Source organism: Dinoponera quadriceps, unplaced genomic scaffold (genome assembly GCF_001313825.1).
Source record: "Dinoponera quadriceps isolate SergipeBrazil2010 unplaced genomic scaffold, ASM131382v1 scaffold40, whole genome shotgun sequence".
In the NCBI taxonomy this organism is placed as follows: domain Eukaryota; kingdom Metazoa; phylum Arthropoda; class Insecta; order Hymenoptera; family Formicidae; genus Dinoponera; species Dinoponera quadriceps.
Genome location: NW_014554159.1, coordinates 66,984 through 87,148, shown reverse-complemented (window position 1 = coordinate 87,148; position 20,165 = coordinate 66,984). Strand labels below are relative to the sequence as shown.

Genomic DNA, 20,165 nt, shown 5'->3' with positions numbered 1-20,165 from the left:
GGAAGTTAGACGGAGTGGAGGCATACGCTCCGTTGTGCGTATCGTCCGGAGCAGACAATAAACGAATTCTGAAGACATCACTTCGTACCGTGATAATTATTCTCACCTCATCGAACATAACAAAAGAAGTGAGATACATTACCAATGTATTTAATTAAATGCATTTTTGACCACAAATAACGGACCGAACTAATTTGTACTCCCAGTTTTAGTCTGCGATAACCATTATGCCTCTAGAGCCTTTATAGCTATTATAGTCTATATCAAACTACGGATTAACACATTAAGGGCGGGAGTCGTAGTACTACGATTTAGCTCGACTGCGGCTTAAAGGCGGAAGTCGTAGTAATACGATTTAGCTCGACTGTACCTTAAAGTTTTTATGATCACACAAAATATCGCCCGCTCTAGGCCGAAAAACGAGGCGGGCGGCCGCCGCGCTACCTAGCATATTTTCGTCGAGATCGCCCGCCGTTAATGTGTTAAGATGGAGATTGAATTGCAATTTAACCAATTAGAATAAAGTTCACTGAGGTATAGTGAATCTTGTTCTAATTGACCAAATTTTAATTATGCCCGTGTCACACTATGGATTAGGATTAAGATGGGATTAAAATTTGTTCAATCAAAACATACTGAATTAAACTTGAGTTTAGTGAACTTTATTGATTCGTCGAATTGAAATCCAATCGTAATCCTAATCTGTAGTGTGACATGGATTTTATGTCTGTTACACATTACGAATTGGGGATTGAGATTTTATTGAAATTTGACCAATCAGAACAAAATTCAGTAAACTAAACTTTAGTTAACTTGCTCTGATTGGTCAGATTTCAAGCCAATCTCACTCTTAATCTGTGGAATGACACGTGCATTAAGCCCGTATCAGACTATGGATTGGAGATTGAGATTGAAGTGAAATTTGACCAATCAGTGCTCACAAAATTTCACTAAGCTGGAGTTCAACTAATTTTGCACTGATTGGCCAAATTCAATTTAATGTCAATCCCTAATCCATTGTCTGATACGAGCTTACCAGACTGCGGATTAAGATTATGATTGAATTGAAATTCAACCAATCAGAGCAAGATTTACTAGACTTGAATTTAGTGAACTTTGCTCTGATTGGCCAAATTTTAATTCAATCTCAATCCTAATCCGTAGTTTGGTACGGATTTTAAGATGAAATTACACGGTGCGTAATAGAACTGCAGAATATAGGGTGCGTCATAGAAGTCACCAATCAGCGCTACACTGCTCTTTTCTATCACGCAAATTTTGTGTGTTGATTGGTTGCTTCTATGACGCACTTTCTATTCCGCAATTCTATTACGCACCGTGTAATTTCACCCTTAGACGTAACGAACGGAACGTAGCGAATCGGACCAAGCCGAACATGGTTCGAGGTGAAACGTGAGGCTGTTTCGCGTTGTCTCGTAGATATCGATTGGTCCCGGCGCGGGCTCAAATCGTGTGTCATGCGGCGATTATGAGCGGTGTGTCTCTACGCCACGACAACGACGACGACGAAGCTTGGAGTTGCATCACGTGAGATCTAGTACAGAGGTAAGCTACATCAACGTCATCCGCTTGACCTTTCCGTTTTCAGCTTCAACGCAAACGTCCGCAACGTTTCCTCATATGCATTCCTTTAATTGTCGCACGAATCTCTCGTGGCTGGATGCTGTTCAGCCGAGCTGTCGTCAGTCTCACACTAAGTTCGAGCATTTGACACTTCTATGCGTTCTATCGCATTTATAGTATTCTCCCGAGGTAGCCACGTTCAATATTAGACATGCTGTAAGAAGGTCTCCCGTCGTTATCGAATTTGGTTATCTATCAAGTTATGCTTCGAGGAAGTCGTCATTAATTTATTAATAGAAAGATTCAAAGTTTTAAAAGATTGTGCATACTGGATACTTTGGAATTTATAATTAAGTCAAGTCTCGGATTCAAAGTGTTATTAATTGTGAACAGAGGTACTTTGAAAGAATCAACCTTTATGAATTATGCCTGAAATTGCGTGATATTTCTAAACACCATTACACCATCTTTTTCTATATTGGTTAATTGAATTTGTATTATCATTTATTTGTTCTAGAATTATCAACTGTATTGTTTGAGAATATTGGTACTATATCTTGCTTATAATGGACCACATGATAAGTACAAGTGGATATATTAATATGAAGATGATGAGGCAATCACATATTACCTGTGGTTTTATTTTTCAGGTTTGATATCTGTTCATTTAAATATATCCAGCAAGTAAGACATATAATCCAACATTAATGTTAATTGTCATTAAAAAAAACTTATAGGGGATGATGTGGAAATATCAAAAATTTTGGCTGCTGTAAACTCTCCAGTACATAGTTGAAAGAAAGGAAATCTGAGATGGACTCCCCACCATCATGTTCGCTAAGCGCTGGGCCTCTCAGTGATCTTGGTAGCAGTGGCCTGGGGGGTTCAATTTCCAGTGATTCTGTTCGAGCACATCTTGCAATAGAGGTAGCATACCTTTTTCTCCTCTAGTCACAATCATCGATATGTATTTGTTCTTCCAAAGATTGTGTTATATCAAATGATGCTGCTTTTAGATGCAGGAGAGTGACATAGAGAGCAAATCTCTATCGCAAGATTCTTTTGACTACTCTGACGGCATGTGTGGTGAGAATTTCAATACCTTGAAAAAGGGCCCAGGCTGGAGCGATGCGGACGGCAAGTTAGAAGTCGAAGTAGTTGATGTGGCGATCAAGCCACCACCGGAATTTCAGGACAGCCCGTCGCCACCAGATTCAGAATCCTCATCAGTACCAATCTTGAGCTATGCACGGCTGATGAGACGAATGCCATACTGGATGGATGATTACTCGGAGAGCTTGGTGCAGTCGATGGTGGAGGAGGCGCTGGCAATCTCATGTCGCATCTCCTGGCCGGAAGGGAGGATCGTGCCGGCTACGAACCCGCTGCCAGTTGTGACGCGGGTGCAACAGTCCAATCCTAAACGCATGTGGGACCTGATGGCGTCTCCAGTATGCCAGGGTGCTGCCACCATCACCATCACTCCTTACAACACGCTGAACCGGCCGAATTCGCGCTGCTCATTGGCCTCCTCTAGGCTATCCAGTTCACACAACTCTATTAACACCACCGGGCTTGGTCACAAGGTCGATGATAGCAGTTTCATCACGTCGGCAATGTCGCACGACGTGCTCACCACCAGTGAGATTAGTGATATGTACAACGTGCCGTTCGACTCGGACATCTATACGGTGCCGATCGACGTGGTGCGGCCATTACACGATCTGCGAACGCCACAGCGGCCCAAACGCCACCGGCATCGCAAGAGACGGCGAAACGTGTCCGCGAGTTCGCAGAGTGAGCTGGAGGCTCACATCCAGCAGGCTCGTCATTACTGCGGCAAGTCCCGGGCTATCACACATGTTATTAAGTCGCAGCGTTTGTTGGCCGAGGTATGCTGTAATGACGGCAACATCGGTGTCGGAGCTGGTGGAGGTATTGCTGGTGGTGGCGGCAGCGGAGGCGGTGGAGGTAGTAGCGGCAGCGGAGGCGGTGGAGGTGGCGGCGGCGGCGGTAGTAGCGGTGGCGGTTGCAGTGGTGGTGGTGGTAATGGTGGTGGTAGTGCCGGCGGCGGTGGTATTGGTGGCGGTAAACGGCATAGTGTGCCAGGTACTTCCGGTCGTCATTGCGTTAGGACATCGAATGGACACGCGCACAACATTGGCGAGCCGATTCATATGACGCTGCACGAAGTGCGCCAGTACTTGCAGACGTTGTATTCGAGCTCCAGCGATTCAAGCGAAAACAAAATGAAGCGGGAAAAGGCGCCGTTACTCGGCCACACACCAGTGCATTTAGCTGCAACGCCCAAGGTCCTCAGTGTAAATAACAATAATAGGTAAGAGTAATGCTTCGTGTAATCGATAAGATAAAGAAATTTTATTTCCTTTGAGATAACAAATTTCTGCAGCAGTTTATTTTCTTCTCAGTCTGATTGTGCTGCTTTTAATCTCTCATTAAACTGATTTTGTAACACTGATTCAACAGCATACTAATGGTGTTTGATTGATAGGTATAGCAGTAATGCGCACACAGACTCGTCCACGGACACGCCGGTATCCAATAAGAGTACCAGCAACGGTCTGATGATTCACCATCACAACAATATAACAAATAACAACAATAACAATAACAACCACAACAACAATAACGGTAACAACGTGAAGAAGCACAAGAGGAACGCGTTCGTCGGCATCAGGCATAAGAAGACACGCGACGAGTCACACAAGGAGAAGAGCGAGTCCGAGCGGGAGAAGATCAAGAAGAGCCAGCGCAACTTCTCGCTGAATCTCAAGCAGACATTGTGCAACATTTTCCGATTTCGCCGGCTGGGATCGCCGGATCACTTCGTGGAGAAGCGTAACAGCATTGTGCAGGGCGAGATCGTCGAGGAGGAAGAAGCGGGCGTCGATTCTGATCAGCATACGACTAACAACAACAATACCGCGTCCGAGACAGAACCGTCCGCACAAAAGTTGCCATTTTTCAAGCGCGCGCTGCCTCCTTTACCCAAGAGCAGTAACGGCCAAGTAGGCGTGGAACAAGCAGAGGAGGCCCTCACGGCGATGGTGCCTAAGTGCGAGTCCCCGACCTTGGTTCAGCAGGTCCCGCTGCCAGTTGCGCGACCCGAGGAAGACGCTGCGGAGGACACGAGCATGGACTTTGCCGCTAGCATCGAGAAAGTGAAGGACGTACGTAAGACTACCTCGGATGTTCGCTTGGCTGATTGACGAATAGGTTCAATCAGCAACACTGAAGTCAATACTGAAGTATCGCTTTCTTTGATGCAGTACGGTTGGTACTGGGGACCTATATCCGGCGAAGCGGCGGAAAAGATATTATCCAACGAGCCGGACGGCTCGTTCATCGTGCGGGACAGCAGCGACGACCACTACATATTCTCTCTATCGTTCAGACTCAACAGTTGCGTGCGACACGTAAGGATAGAGCATGACCAGGGTAAGTTGCGTTTCGTGTATCTCCCCATCGTAAAAAGAAACACCATTTATTCGATCTCGTTTCTCTCTTTCTTGATGCAGGTAATTTCAGCTTCGGTAGCTGTACGAAGTTCAAGTCGCACACTATCGTCGATTTCATCGAGAACGCGGTCGAGCACTCACGTAGCGGTCGTTATCTCTTCTTCCTGCATCGGCGACCGGTGCTGGGGCCGATGAGAGTACAACTGCTGCATCCGGTGTCGCGATTCAAGCAGGTCCAGAGCTTGCAGCATACGTGCAGGTTCGTCATCTTAAAGATGGTGCGAAGGGACCTTATACCGACTCTGCCACTGCCACGCCGACTTATCGACTATCTCAGCACGCCTCATTACTATAGCGAGCAATTGGCGACCGAGCAGGACGATCGGGCCGAGTCACCCGTCAGTTCGTCAACCGGCGAGCTGGAGAAGATTTGCTTCACGCCGCAGGGCCTGTCGTGAGATACAGCCACACGACTCTTCTTTCCTACTCCTACTCCGCCCTGTTCTCTGTGCAAAGAGACATTCGCGTCGGACGTCGCTCGCGGCGTTAACGGGAATTTAATTCGCCGCTTGATTAAACTTTTCATGGACATGTATAGAAATTCGCATCATGGCTCGATTGAATTTCTGCCGACGCGCGGAAGTTTAACGTACAGTTCGCTTGTTCCGAATCTTGTCTGACGTACATTTTTCATTGGTCGTCGTGTCAATTTTCGCGGTTCGATTTGATTCACGGCTTAATTCATTTTTGACTTATGCATGAATATTTTGTTACCCGATCGAATTTGCGTTCGTCGATGCACAAAGAGTTTAATGGCTTTATCAAGGTTTTGTCACGCTAGAATTTAATTTGCTGTTAAATCGAGTCTTGATTAACATAAGGGAATTCATTTGGCGGTTTAATCAAATCCGTTTCCATGTAAAAGTGTATAGTTCACGATCAAATGAAATTTTCGCTTACGCGTCAAAATTTAATTCCCGCTCGATTAGATTTTTGTTACCGTCAAGCGTGACGTAAAGTTAATGATTATGCACCTGTGATTTCGATCATTTTGATGGCGTATCGATTCGTAAAATGAGTATTGTGATTAAACTTGAAAGTAGAGGAATTTACGGGGATTTTTCCGGATGTGCACCATATACCTAGAGCTGCAAATTATGGTCGTTTCAAATTGTTTGATTTTTTCATTATCGGAAAAATTTCATTTCATGCTTTCAACACAAGCTACGATATTGCAAAAATTCACTTTGTGCTTATCGCACCGCTGGTATCTATCACGCAGGAGACAACAATTTCTTTCCTTTCTTCGCGATAGTAATTGCACAAAATTATTAAAATATTTTTTTTTTATAAGAAATATTCTCGCGCAAACATTATCTTTTACCTGAAAGGGAATAATGATGAATCATTTATTTGGTTATTTTTATGAATATCATGTTTGTTTTAAACATTATTAAAACACGACATTTAAATTTTTTTCTCAAATTTAGTGTCGTTACTTTTCCTCGCGATTAACAGATGCGATTCTATGCAGCTTGCTCGCAGCTAAGATCGTAACTTAAGATCGATGATCTGTGGAGTATTTTGCGAAACAGGCGATTAATTAAGCAGAAATTTCTCGACAAAATCGTTTCTTGATCTCCTGTCGAATTATATTCACTTTATAATTGCATCTTCGTTAATTTCCACAGTGAAATGATAAGAGACAGAGGAACACTCACCGAGCTGAGTACAAAATCAATTCTGTATAGCCTTTTTTAGTTTAGTTCCTTTCTGTCGACTGTAACGAATGGCAAGATTATATGTGACATAAGCAACGCATATTATCCGTTTATATGTATACATATATACATAAATACATATATAAATATATAAATATACACGTACAGAGAAACACAGTAGTCGGATAAGGGAAAAAATAAGCGAAAACTCCTCTTTGTGTGCCATACTTGCACCTTTTGTCAAAGCTTTCGCGAATTAACGTCGGGATTTAGTTTGAAGAATTATATTCCGTTCGTTGCAGTCAAACTTTCGATTAGACTCGAGAGAGTTGTATCTCCCCTATAATTCAGGACAAATTCGGAGTCGATTTAGTCGATTCAGACTGACTAACCGCCAGATGATTAACTTAATAAGAACGTAGGACTATGTAAGTCGCATTTTGCAATCTTTCCGAAATCTTTCTTTTACGAATCGATTACGCGAAACTACGCAAAAATTATCTTGGCTATAAAAGTTTTTATATAAATATATAAGTAACCAAAGGGACTTCTGACACAATATAAAGGGTAGCTAATGTCGCAATGCGCAACTCGATAATACGTCGCGTTTATTTAACTAGCCAATTCTTCAAACTATTATTAATGTTTAGTTGGTGGGATTCTTAGAAACGTTAATGACTGGTGCTTTGCGACATTATTATTAGTCTTTATTTCGTACAATTAGGATAAGTCGTGCGTTCATTCGTCTTGTGCTGGAACAAGCCTGTAACGCAGCATCGTGCAATAACATTCGGGAATTAATCAGATTCGTGGGAAGCAACGTGAAAGTCCATTAATTCATCTTTATAATTACTTTCTCGTACATCCTTGTGTTTTTCAACTCTGCACTCGCGACTTCGTTATCGGAGTCACATTAGGTCTGTTCGTTTTCGCTGCACCGCTGAACTAGTGCAATAAGTTGAAGTGAGAAAACATATACTTGTCTCGCTTCAACTTATTGCACTGGTTTAGCGGTGCAGCGAAAACGAACAGACTTATTGTTACGTGCTTCTGCAGATTGCGAAAGAGTGACGCGAGATTTCCAAGCTTGTCAGAAGGTAGAAACTTATTCCGACCAATTTTCATCTTTCCATGTTTCCTAGAGCTTAAACAACGTGGCATTAGTATCGCAATAGATCTTCCAAAGGAAAACTCCTGTCGCAACTTGTAACCGAGTGTAATAAGGACACGTTTACTTATACGCAGACTCCCTGTTTCTTTCCTTCATCAACCTTCTCCTTTCTCTTTCTTTTCCTTCTTCTTCTTCTTCTTTTTCCAATATAACGTCGTCGAGAAATGATTTGTTAATTAACTTGCTATTTCGATACAAACGGACGGTAGTTTAAGATACTTTTCTCATGAAATGAGTCATTTGAAAAAATCTGTTTTTGCACTTTGACAAATTGAAGAACACACATACACACGTATATGTATACAAGGCACAAACATACGTACATATATATGTGCATACATATATAAAACACACATAACACGTACATAATACGAATAAATTTTGTACTCAGTACCCACTCGGTAGATTTTGCAATACGATTACTATTAATATTAACGAGAACGTCCAATGGACTAAGCGAATCCTGCGCGAAGGTTCGCGAAGCATGTGCATATAGCTAATGATTAATAACGGCACCACAGTACCTCACAGTCACAGGGGGAGGTATACATATATAGAGCAGAATTAGTAAGGTTTTATAACGAGCGTATTTACGTCGGCATAAGTTGCACACAACACGCAGACACATACCCAGGTCACGTATATACACGACGCGCGTCCTCGCTTCACGAGGAAGTTGTAATTGTTAAGAGACCGTTTTTATTTAGATAAGATTATGTTTTAAGGGTTAGTTGCATTAACAGGCTCGATTTTAACCGATGCGATCGCATTTAATTCTAAAATATAGCGAGCGAGACTCTCAGTTATAACCGCGCGTTAACCTTAGTTTTAATGAATTATATTGTGACATAATAGAGTTTACGAATTAATTTATACGAAAATTTTTTTTTATAATTAAGCGATCGATCTTGGCTGAATACCGATATCGAGCTGATTTGAATTTTGAATTATCTTCAGTCAAGCGTGGTTAGTGCAATCGTCCCTGGGAATTAGTTGTACCTTAATTAATTAACTCTCTATAGACAGAGAAATAGTCTTAGCCGAAAATATATATGAATATAGATAAGATGAAAAGATTTATTTAACCGCAGTTTAGTGCTAACCGACGTTTCTGTTAGCCATAGTTGGTGCAACCGGCTCTAAAAATTACTTGTAAGGAAAACGCAGCGAGTTCCACGCCAAGCGAGAGACCTCCGAAGGCTGCAGCATGTCCGACAAACTATTGCGATAATTGTCACGTAAGAACGCGTGTTTGCATCGTAATTGAAACGTTTAGCGTTTAAACAACCGAGATTACGACGAAATTAGACAATGTAAGGGTAACTTTCACCAAATTGCGTTTAAGTCAATCGACAACTTAAAATTACTATCAGTTAAGTCTTCTCTATTCTAATACAGATCCTTTCTAACACAGATAAAAATTAATTCTTCGATTATTGTTGAACAGAACTGAAAATTCGTCTTTTGACAATTCTTATTATTATTCATCGATTAGCCTAATCAGAGTTTAGTGAAAGTCACTCGAAATCGAGAAGTAGTTAGTCGGCGTTCAACGCTAAATGCGAGCACGCTCGCGGCCCGAGTGAGGCTCATCCAGATAGCTCAACAAATCCCCGTCTTCGATCGTCGATTATGCGTGAATCAGGCGACGGGAGGTGTACGTGTCAAACGTTTTTGTATATTTGTACACACTTTCAACGTTGGCGCCGCGCAGAAGCGATTGCCTTTGAATGTACACTTCTTCTAGCGAAATGTGATATTACTGATAAAGTCGGACGGTCGCGATTAGATCGCCGTTTCGCGTTATGAGCGAATGCTGGAAACGTTTAGACGAATCGAACGTTCACATTGCAGGATGTCCCGTCGCATAATAAAGCTTTCGAAGCGTGACGTAACTTCGCGGGGCACCCTGCGCCACGGAATGTAGCTTTCCGGCCCTGGTTGTGAAAAACGTGGTAAATTCGTTCGATGATCCTCGATCGCGAGAGCTCGATCGCTTGGCGCGGAACATAGAATGTATCCTCTCGTGTATGCCAAAGTATGCAACCGTACCCAAAGTACAGCATCTTCTTTGTATTTCTCATACGATGTTAAAAATACGTAATTTCGCGTACAAAAGTTTTTTACATGATCATTGGTCACGTAAATTATTTATATTTAGGCAGATCCGTGACTCGACAAAAGAATTATTTCGAATATATAGGTGGGAGGACGTGGAGAAGGTGTCAAGAGGATTTTATAAAATATTGAAGAAATATATAAGATGTTGTACTTCGGCGGTACGAAACAGATACATTAAAATCTTATTGTTTTACATACAATTGCCGAATGCTAGTCACAAATACTGCATTTTTTAGTTGGAATTCAGTATTGTTTACTAATAAAATACCAATTTAATGCGAAGTCCTTGTATTTATTTTTGCTGACGTTTGAATCCAAGCGAAAAGGAGGATGGGAATAAGAAAGAGCAAATTGCGAAGGTTCGATTTCAGGAGACGAGCGAATTCATTTGTTGCTATCATATAACACGACTATGAACATTAAAGTGCTCAATATGAGCGACATAATGAAGAATCGATTTCTTCAAGACGTGGACTTGTCCAATTTTTGAAGTCGGATCTATGATTCGACCATGAAAATTAATTATTGTATACGACAAGGTATATTAATTTATTTATTCTAGTCTAATGTACAGGGTGTTTCGCGTAAAGCGACTCGAAGCCATGTGTGTGTGTGTGCGTGCGTGTGTATGTATGTATGCGCGTTAACACTTTGCGGTCCGCGGTCCACCCGAAGGCTTGACCGAAGATGTTTGAACTTATCGAAGGTATAATACGAAATTACCCTCGCTTATTTGGTTTTTTTCTTATACAAATGTTGATATCTAAAATCATCATATCATAAGTTCATCATATGTTTCGATTTATCGATAAAACTAATGTTGTCAAATCGCAATGGCACAGTGCCGTTGACTGACTGCATCGTCGAAATAAGTACGACGGTACCATGCCGTTGATGGGCTGTAACGTCGAAACGAGCGCATCATGCCGTCGACGGACCGCAAAGTGTTAAGAAACATTAGGAACACGAAAAATAATAAAAAGTAGTTAAAAAAGGAAAAAATCAATAGAGAATCCACTTTTAATATGATCGTCCTCGGAATCGAGAGAAACGTCCTTTTCCGAAGAAAATTACTCGACGCTACTCGGACCGAGACGCCTTAAATGGGACACCCTGTATCTTCGTCACCAAGTTCGATTGTCAGAGTGGAATGTGCGCGATAATCAGACGTCTTCTGCGGATTTTTTAATTTTGTAAATACGATATATGCCATATATATATAATACATATTATATTATATAATATAATATTATATATAATATAATATATTTATATATAATATATGCATATATTTGTATAAATAAATATACATATAAGTTCCGAAATTTCTATCAGCGTGTCGACGATCTTTCAATCAACACACTCGCATAATTTCATAGAGATAAAAATAGAATAACTGATTGCGAAAACATGATTCCGTTTTGGCCTTGTTTTCCGCCGACAAAGTTATTAATTTTTCCGAGAAGCATTTTCAGTGAAAGAGAAACCCACTATTCCGCTTATTTTCGAATTCCTACGAAAGTCGTTTTTGTAAATATATAAGTTTCATAATAAGTATCACAAGTGTATCTATTTAATCTGTATCTGCAGAGATATTTGAATTGAGAGTATTCAAAAGGATCTATCGGTTGATAATGCGTTAAGCTTACGCCGATGTACACGCGACTAACGTAACACCATCTGCGAATGTGATAATTACTTTAACATCGCTGTAGGGTAATTCGTGGGATCATTTCATAATTTTAAGTGCTAACACACTCAATCATGTCAATCACGCACCCGAGAGCACAAGAAGCAAATCCTGTCCTTCGTTATCGGTTTGTCAGTGGAATGGTATACGTAAGCGTATGAAGTAATCGCGTAATGTATTTGATTACCCATGTTTGTACTACAATGTTGAAAATAAAACACACTTTTTGAGATTAATATAGCTGACTTCTGCTGCATTGCTGAAGAACCAAGTTCAGTATCTGCGATTCTTTCAAGTTTTGAAAGATGAAAATCTGTAGGATCAATCACGCATTATTCCTCATACGTACACTAAGTGTGGAATAATTCGCACAGAAAGGGTCCGTTTGTTCGACAGATGAAAATTTATTGTTTCGTACAGTATTTTTTTCATAGAAGTTGTGAGAAGCAACATAAAGATAACAATAACTATCATTAGAATTTTTTTCCCCTCCTTTCTGTTTACTTTTTTAAATTGGCTTTGCACATTCTACTTTATGGTGGAATGCCCAGAGTTTTTCTCACCAGTTTCTGAGCAATTTTCTCGAATTCACTACGATCCTCCCTCCACATCTTAGCAGCATCTACGTTAGCACCGCTTTCGTCATTTGGTTCGGCCAGCATACTTACCACACTCAACAATATTTTCTCAACGCTCTGCACCGGACTCCATCTTTCTGCACTGCTTTCATACCCCATCGGGTCATCACCAGGTGCGTGCAGTATACTTATACAGACTCTTCCATCTGCATAAACTAAGTGGAAAGAAGAAAACAACATTTTTGTATACAACTAATAAAATGTATATTTGTATACAACTAATAAAAATAAAAGCAATGATTGTTATTTTGTATAGCATGATATCTTACTATTAGGATGAAACATCTCACAGGTGAACTGCATCTTTGGTGGGCTCAGTGGATAGTCTGGTGGAAATATTAATTTTGCTGGGAATACCCCACCTTCAAAGCATGTTCCTTCTGGACCACTGAAAGTATTTAACTTCTATTAAGAGAATGACAATAAAAACAAATATAGAATATATATAATGACTTTCACAAGAATTTGACTAATCAATGATTCTAAATTGCTGTCAGTCGAGTGCTTCTTTGCTAATAGAAATTAACTGTTTGATTATTGTTGAACGATAAATTATAGAACTGAAAATTAGTATTGTGTGATTTTTATTATTCATCGGTTGATGTGTCATCTTAATCAGAGTTTGGTGAGTCACCCACAGTTTCAAGACTCATGATGATTCTCATCACATTTATTTAACATGTAAACTTAAAATTGCTTTGCCAAGTATATGGAATGACAGGTTAGGACAGTACACAGAATGATGCAGCAGAAAGCCGGTTGATGAAACACGCTCTCTGAGATAAAGGTAAAACTTACGTGATAAGGGCCTCCCATTCAAAGAAATTCTCCTCGTTGATCGGACCGGCAATGATTCCTTCTGGTGGATTTAATGTTAGTTCTGCAAGTAGTTCATTACATGGCATCGATCAGTCGGGTATTATCGCAAGGGCAAGGGGATTGCCGCAACAGAGACTAGTCTCACGTAACAACGCCATTATTAAACGAACTTATTGTAGCGAGCTAATATTATATCGCGGTGTACTAAAAGTGAGTGACTAAAAACTGAGCCTCACGTTTATACTCCGCCATTAACCGCCTGAGCGCTGAACCCGCCATCGTTTTAATTGCGTACGATTGTCAGTTGTGCGCGACGTCGCGGCTTGTACGCCAAGCCAATGAAGAGACTTTCCGATAATCGTCTTTGCGGTTAACCCCTGAACAGAGGCCACCTTGGAGCTAACCTGCTTCTCCGAACCTGTTCACCATTTCTCTTATTCTTATTTTCTTATATAAGTACCAATCACTTTCAGAACAGGATCATTTTCTCCGTTACTCTCTATAGTCAATGGATTTTCTGCAATTTGTAGATTTCTAGTTTATAAGAAATTATCCACTGCCTGACTCAAATCGTTTAATGACGTCATCGTGTCGGAATAACTGTCATTTGGCGAAGTGTATTAACTGATAACGAATTATTTCTATTACGCTCAGGAAATTCGGGTGACATCGAGGAAAAGTAGAAGTTAAGCCGCTCGAACATACAAATGGCGACAGAAGAGCATAAACGTTTATCCGACATCGTGAAAGGGACTCATGCTTTTTTGCGCGCCGAGGCTCAGCAATACGGAGCTGAGGCCGCGTGGGAGCGTCATGTGTCTCGAGGTGACGTTTTGCAGGTACGCTCTGAAAGTCCACTTTTTGAAAATTTCTGGAATTTCAACAATTCATATTCGAATCGTTGTTATATTTTTTCTTATTGTAAGACTTAACGTTATCTTGGCTTTAAGCAAGACTTAAATATGTATCTGTCTTGATTTATTTAGAAAGAAGGGTAATGATAGACACGCCCCAAGCAGCACGTAAACGTTCAAGGAACGTTCGCTTTATGTTCACTTGGGATGTTTATATAATAAGAGTTTCGTTTAAAACCAAAATAATATTTGTGCAACTAGGTGTAAAAGTGACTACTGCCAAACTCTAATTAAGCTAATTGATGATTTAAAATTGCTGTCAGTTAAACGTTGTTTACCTGTTACATTTTGCTAACACAAATAGAAATTATCAATTTTTCAATTATTGTTGAACAGTAAGTTACAGAATTGGAAATTGACGCACGCGTGCGTACTTGCGTGCGATAATTCTTATTATTGGGAGTACAAATTAGTTCGGTCCGTTTTTTTATGGTCAAAAATGCATTTATTTCAGAACAAAATGAATGAACAGATTAATCAAAGTATTGCTTATTGCTGGCTACTACTTTTTCCCACCTCTCTGGCAATTTTCGAATTCCATCTCGAAAAAATATCTCGTCTTTTGAGGCGATCCAAGTTAGGAGCTAATTTTCGATTTCTGCGAAAGAAGTGACCTGGTGACCTGCCAAATCATGCTGCATCCGTCGGAACAACCAGTAATCAGAAGGAGCAATGTCCGGCGAATACGGCGGGTGCGGTAAAATATCCCACTTGAGCGTTTCCAAATAATTTTTTATGACTTTTGCGACATGAGGCCAAGCATTATCATGCAGAAAAATAACTTTATCATGTCTTTGCTCGTATTCCGGCCGTTTTTCTCGTAATGCACGACTCAAACGAATCAATTGTAGCCTATACCGATGGCCCGTAATGGAATCACTCGGACACCTTCATCGAGTAATGCCTCCAATTCATTGTCTTCGAATTTTTTTTGCTGTCCAGAGCGAGGCTTGTCTTCAACGCTGAAATCTCCATTGTTGAAACGTCGAAACCATTCCCTACATGATTTATCAATTGGAACATTGTCACCATAAACTTCTACAAGCATTCGATGCGCTTCAGTTGCACTTTTCTTCCAATTAAAGCAAAAAACTAAAACCTCCCGCAAATGCTGCTTAGTTAACACAAAATTTGACATATTCAACACAGTATAAAACAGGGGTTTTGTATGAAACTCAAAGCGATATAAACTGAATATTATTGACAGATGTCTAACCTCTCTGAAATCACCGAAATCAGCTGTCACTATGAAACATTCATAACAGCCAGAGCCATCTTTTGAAAACGGACCGAACTAATTTGAACTCCCAATATTATTCGATTAGCTTAATCAGAATTTAGTATAAGTCACTTTTGGTTCGATATGAATCTATAATATCAAATAAAACATGATTAGGAAGGAATGCAAAAGAGCAGATTTCATTTAAATTAGATTAATGTATACGAAATACTATCATATTGTAATTCTAGAAATACGCTGCATCCATGCGAGAATTAGCTACTAAATGCTGGACGGAGAATTATCTAAATCCAAAAAATGACACATACTGTAGAATGGAATGGATAAAAACTCAATGTAAGGAATACTTTCTGAACGGTGGCAAAGAGAAGTATGACGAACGGGAACGAAATATAAGCACAAAGATATCTTCGGGCGAGTCAAGCAGTGAAAATTTTCAAATCTTCAATGATAGTCACGGCTATGTGGAAAATAAACTACAAAATATTTACGGGCGGAGAGTATCACTACTTGATGTAGGAAGTTGTTACAATCCTCTCGGTAATGAAGATGAATTCAACGTTACCGCGATAGACCTAACTCCCGCGACAAGTGCAGTACTTCGATGTGATTTTTTGAACGTCATGATCGGAGAGAAGGAAATTCGTTCGCAGGATAAGCGCGAGTTTCGTCAGTTAGCCGTGAATTCATTCGACGTTGTAGTGTTCTCCCTATTATTGGAATATTTGCCGTGTCCGAGACAGAGGTACATCTGTTGTAGAAACGCCTACAACGTGTTGAAGAGCGCCGGTGTATTAATCATCGTAAGCCCGGACTCAAAGCACGTTGGTGCGAACACGAAACTGATAAAATCCTGGAGGTACACGCTGAGCAAATTAGGATTCATGAGGATCAAGTATGAAAAGCTGCGTCACATACACTGTCTAGTGTTTAGGAAATGTGCATGCAAGAACGTGGCGACACGTTGGGCTGATCTGCAGCATTTCACACAGGACGAAGAAAAGTACATATCCGACAGGGAAATTTTTATACCGCAAGATTTTCCAAATATTTGTTCTAAGGGAAAACAAGAAAACAACATATACAAATACGATGAAAGTGATTTAATAAATACGTTCTCCGAATTACCTTTTGACAAAGCATTTTGATAAAATGTGAATATAAAATGTTAATTGTGAAATAAAACATCCACTTTATAACTCTTATACTTATTATTTATTTGTTACTTATATATTCATTCAATATATAAAAGACATAATAAATAAATTTAATTTATCTTACCGTAACCATTTAATAATAATGATATTAAATTAATAATATTAATAAATAAGTATTAATAAAATTAATATACAAATAATAAATATTTTTTTTAATATACTTAGCATATATACGACGCCTCTCTCTCGCTCTCTCAATATGGTTTCATGGCGACTTCGGAGCACTTTCCCAACGCCATTCTAAAAGTGTAAACTTAAAGCGGGAAGTACATACTTTGGTACATAATAACACAATTATATATGCATTAACATGACGCATAAGATAACAAACCAAACAAAGATTTATGTTTCTATCTTCACGATGGAAACGAACGATCCTGATAGGCTCGCCTTCTTATGAGTCATGCATTTTGCACTATGCTGAAGTGGATGCTTCCCGCTTAAGGAATTTATACTCGTGTTTTCTTTCAAGTCACGCATAAATCTTTCGCCTGAGGTCGTGATATGACTAAACGATGGAGTCAGAGATACTTCTATTTCTCAAGTAGTATAACTCAAGGGTTTGCCAGGCATACTACCCATTATAATCAAAAACATAATTCAACAAGCTATAACTTTTGTAAAAATGATGCTATGGAGTTTCAATGCCGCAGACCATAATTGTATTATCCAACTTTAATATAAAGAACCATCAGCCTGAACAATTGACGAAATATTAATACTTATTGGTCGAAAAGACAGAAATTTTCTACCGTCCGGTCGAATATCTTGCACCTACAAATATCAGATTTTTTCTCTTAAAAAATTGGTTGATATTATGTAAACTTTTTGTTCAGATATTGATATGTAGAAAATGCTTACAGNAGCATTTCGGGCTTATCGCGTCCTGATACTATGTGCGCTTTCGATGGTTCAGCTGGTTGTCTTTTTAATTGAACGCGCACGTTCTTTTCCTTGGCTTCCTTTCTCAATCTCTCGTTCTCGCAGATTTCCAAGGCATTTCCGCGTTCTGCATGTAGGTCCATAACATCGCCGATATGTACTGACATCTACTGAAAGAAGGACTGACATCTATACATCTGCTCCAAAGCATGACAGTTGCTTTGCCGTATACTTCGCAAGTAATATCGCTTATTGTCTGTAGTCTCTCGATTTAGAGAATCTACTAGTGAAAATGGTAGGTATTTAATTGATTGTTAAACGTTAATCGTCGAGGGGTCGAAGAGGTAGCCCCGGTGGTGTCGGCAGCGGCCCCTCGTCGGTCATCTCAGAACGAAGGGCGGCGGGGTCCTTTGGTGGTCGACGTTCCTTCCTCTTCTCGCCGCCCCCTTGGAGCGGGGTGTACACTCGGTCGGGGCGCGGGGCTCGCCTCTACCGCGCGCCCGCGACGCGCGGTCTTCGCTAACTCAAAAAAAAATACAAACTACAAAAAAACTAATAACATTAATTCGGCGCGCTCCTATGAACACGCCACTCGCCCTACTATAGGGCCTTCGCCCTTGGGACGGGCGCTCCGAGCCGCCACGTCACAATATATACTATAGTTAAAGTAAAATTATTAAATAGCTTTTAAACATAAGTACTTTTGAAACGCAAATTTCTTCCGGGTTATATTTCACAATAAGTGTAATAATGCGAATTTTTATTTTGAAAATGTATTTATTTACATTTAAGCGATAAATTCATATGAGATAGGTGCGAGCATTTCGGGCTTATCGCGTCCTGATACTATGTGCGCTTTCGATGGTTCAGCTGGTTGTCTTTTTAATTGAACGCGCACGTTCTTTTCCTTGGCTTCCTTTCTCAATCTCTCGTTCTCTTTAACTCGCTTCAAGAAATCTTCGCGGCATTTAGAGTGCGTCAGGTGTTCGATGCGAACGTTAATCCTCTTTGCAATTATACGTCCGCGCACTCTTTTGTTCACAATGACACCCAAAGCATGGGGTGTCACGTTGAATACACGACCAGTTTTACCGTGATATACCTTATATGGCATGCCTTTCTGTACAGCGCCGTTTCCTTTAATGTCGACAATATCGCCGACTTTGTATACTTTCATGTATGTTGATAATGGAATCGTCCCATGTTTACGGAACTTGCGTGAAAACAAGTCCCTGGTGCCTCGCCTATAACCCTTTGAATTTGTCATTGTGATAATCTGTAACAAAGCATAAACACATATTAGAACGACTGATTAAAAGAAAAAAAAATAAACAAATAAGAACTACATATGCGAGAAATATTAAACCAATAACTTTTTTCAACTATATGCGCATGACTTTTAACGTTTGACTGCTATATAGCAATATGTGTTGAGAAACATATAAGAAAACATGTAGAACAATATAATCATGTATAATAATAAATCAATTTTCGCAGTTTTTTTTTTAGCAAAAACTAACATGTAATGAGCGCATTTAATGAGCATTTAACGCGCTTCGTGATTATAAATAGAAAATATTTCTACATTACTGACAGATCTTACGATACATAATTATTTTTCCACACAATTACATACTACGGCATTATCATATATAATTAAAATGATAATTTTTATAAACCTCGATTCGCATAAATAGCACAGGATCATGGAGAAAATTTATTTATCCTTTAAAATCTAACCTAAAAATTTTCCCAACCTTTCTATACGTTCAAGCAGACAAAAAGCAACATTATGATCTTAAGTTTTAAATATTACAAGTTCCCTTAGAAATAATTATTCTCGTCAATGCGCGAGAGATTTTTATAAATGTCGCACAACGTAAAATGCATCATGAAATGCACGTGCCGCAACTGATTAAATCTAATGTAATTTGTCACCTGGTATTTATTCGGTCACGCTGAAAGCAGTTGTAAATCGGTAAACAAAAGTACATACCTTTTAACAATATATAGAGCATATAAATATTGCAGTGCGATCTAAATTTTATAAAATACTATCAAATTACTGAAATACCTCCAAGGGAAACGTATCGCTCCTACGGACAGAAAAGAAATAACTGGTAGATGATCGGATATGTATTTCGCACATGCGCGTGGCTAATCAACATGCCGTTTTTTCATGAGAACTAAAAGTTTATTGGCTACTGCGTTGTTTCTTTCGCGCAATAAGCGTTCAATAACAAGAGGTCGTTCAATCGATATCCGATTCTTTGTTAAAGGATTGAGTATCTTTTCGATATTTCTAAATTTGATTAATAAGTATCAATACTGTTTTTCATTCAATGTTACTAGAGTTTGTCACAAGGCTGCCTTTCAAAATCCTGCTCGACGGGTAGACTAATATCTAATTGACCAATCAGAACAAAAAGAACAAAGATTTCTTTACATTGATTGGTTAATTAATATTACTTATAATATAATATATATAATATAAATACTGTGAAAAAAAAATTGATGTTAAGAAGAATCGAATCAAGAACCTCCGAGAGCAAAACATTTAGCTCGCTCGGCTACCATGCTCTAATTTTACGTCGAACACATTTTGTATTTAAGTTGTGCAAGGGAAGAGGGGCTTACGTTTAAGCTTGGGATGGGAGATATAAGAGATCCTACTCTTTTGCTAGTCCAT

The 20,165-nt window shown here is 39.6% G+C and overlaps 4 protein-coding genes across 9 annotated transcripts; 2 read left to right on the top strand and 2 right to left on the bottom strand.

Moving 5' to 3' along the window:
- Positions 1-1,391: 1,391 nt before the first annotated feature.
- On the top strand, positions 1,392-11,327 carry LOC106751649. The gene is made up of 7 exons (XM_014632655.1): positions 1,392-1,566; positions 2,102-2,234; positions 2,322-2,511; positions 2,601-3,922; positions 4,097-4,775; positions 4,875-5,043; positions 5,124-11,327. Exons 3-7 carry the CDS (start codon positions 2,398-2,400, stop codon positions 5,519-5,521), a joined length of 2,682 nt encoding a protein of 893 aa, XP_014488141.1. The 5' UTR covers positions 1,392-1,566; positions 2,102-2,234; positions 2,322-2,397; the 3' UTR covers positions 5,522-11,327.
- Positions 11,328-11,922: 595 nt separating this feature from the next.
- LOC106751850 (ubiquitin-conjugating enzyme E2 G2) lies at positions 11,923-13,599 on the bottom strand. Of its 2 annotated transcripts, XM_014633175.1 has the most exons (5): positions 13,460-13,599; positions 13,203-13,284; positions 12,674-12,792; positions 12,435-12,559; positions 11,923-12,079 (listed from the first exon to the last, which is right to left on the bottom strand). In XM_014633175.1, exons 1-5 carry the CDS (start codon positions 13,500-13,502, stop codon positions 11,999-12,001), a joined length of 450 nt encoding a protein of 149 aa, XP_014488661.1. In that variant the 5' UTR covers positions 13,503-13,599; the 3' UTR covers positions 11,923-11,998. The 2 variants fall into 2 exon arrangements, with proteins under 2 accessions (XP_014488661.1, XP_014488576.1); XM_014633090.1 differs by lacking the exon at positions 11,923-12,079 and having other exon boundaries at positions 12,147-12,559; positions 13,460-13,589.
- On the top strand, positions 13,047-16,545 carry LOC106751712 (probable methyltransferase BTM2 homolog). Of its 3 annotated transcripts, none has more exons than XM_014632870.1 (3): positions 13,047-13,191; positions 13,878-14,062; positions 15,608-16,545. In XM_014632870.1, exons 2-3 carry the CDS (start codon positions 13,931-13,933, stop codon positions 16,523-16,525), a joined length of 1,050 nt encoding a protein of 349 aa, XP_014488356.1. In that variant the 5' UTR covers positions 13,047-13,191; positions 13,878-13,930; the 3' UTR covers positions 16,526-16,545. The 3 variants fall into 3 exon arrangements, with proteins under 3 accessions (XP_014488356.1, XP_014488449.1, XP_014488271.1); XM_014632963.1 differs by lacking the exon at positions 13,047-13,191 and adding an exon at positions 13,596-13,675 and having other exon boundaries at positions 13,872-14,062; XM_014632785.1 differs by lacking the exon at positions 13,047-13,191 and having other exon boundaries at positions 13,754-14,062.
- A 1,701-nt stretch (positions 16,546-18,246) lies between these two features.
- Positions 18,247-19,617, bottom strand: LOC106741600 (60S ribosomal protein L21-like). 3 transcript variants are annotated; one of them, XM_014614177.1, is made up of 2 exons: positions 19,551-19,617; positions 18,247-18,752 (listed from the first exon to the last, which is right to left on the bottom strand). In XM_014614177.1, the coding sequence occupies exon 2, from the start codon at positions 18,741-18,743 to the stop codon at positions 18,264-18,266; it is 480 nt and encodes a 159-aa protein (XP_014469663.1). In that variant the 5' UTR covers positions 18,744-18,752; positions 19,551-19,617; the 3' UTR covers positions 18,247-18,263. The 3 variants fall into 3 exon arrangements, with proteins under 3 accessions (XP_014469663.1, XP_014470498.1, XP_014471356.1); XM_014615012.1 differs by having other exon boundaries at positions 19,473-19,562; XM_014615870.1 differs by lacking the exon at positions 19,551-19,617 and adding an exon at positions 19,234-19,402.
- Positions 19,618-20,165: the final 548 nt, after the last annotated feature.

Bases quoted from the DNA above. Each gene is read 5' to 3' on its own strand.
- LOC106751850 (XM_014633090.1), bottom strand. From the start codon at position 13,502: ATGGCGGGTTCAGCGCTCAGGCGGTTAATGGCGGAGTATAAAC. The intron at 12,793-13,202 runs GTAAGTTTTACC...AAATACTTTCAG, and splicing joins GAATGGGAGGCCCTTATCAC to TGGTCCAGAAGGAACATGCT. The intron at 12,560-12,673 runs GTAAGATATCAT...CTTTCCACTTAG, and splicing joins TGAGATGTTTCATCCTAATA to TTTATGCAGATGGAAGAGTC.
- LOC106741600 (XM_014614177.1), bottom strand. From the start codon at position 18,743: ATGACAAATTCAAAGGGTTATAGGCGAGGCACCAGGGACTTGTTTTCA.
- LOC106751712 (XM_014632870.1), top strand. From the start codon at position 13,931: ATGGCGACAGAAGAGCATAAACGTTTATCCGACATCGTGAAAGGGACT. The intron at 14,063-15,607 runs GTACGCTCTGAA...TTGTAATTCTAG, and splicing joins CTCGAGGTGACGTTTTGCAG to AAATACGCTGCATCCATGCG.
- LOC106751649 (XM_014632655.1), top strand. From the start codon at position 2,398: ATGGACTCCCCACCATCATGTTCGCTAAGCGCTGGGCCTCTCAGTGAT. The intron at 2,512-2,600 runs GTAGCATACCTT...TGCTGCTTTTAG, and splicing joins GAGCACATCTTGCAATAGAG to ATGCAGGAGAGTGACATAGA. The intron at 3,923-4,096 runs GTAAGAGTAATG...TTTGATTGATAG, and splicing joins AGTGTAAATAACAATAATAG to GTATAGCAGTAATGCGCACA.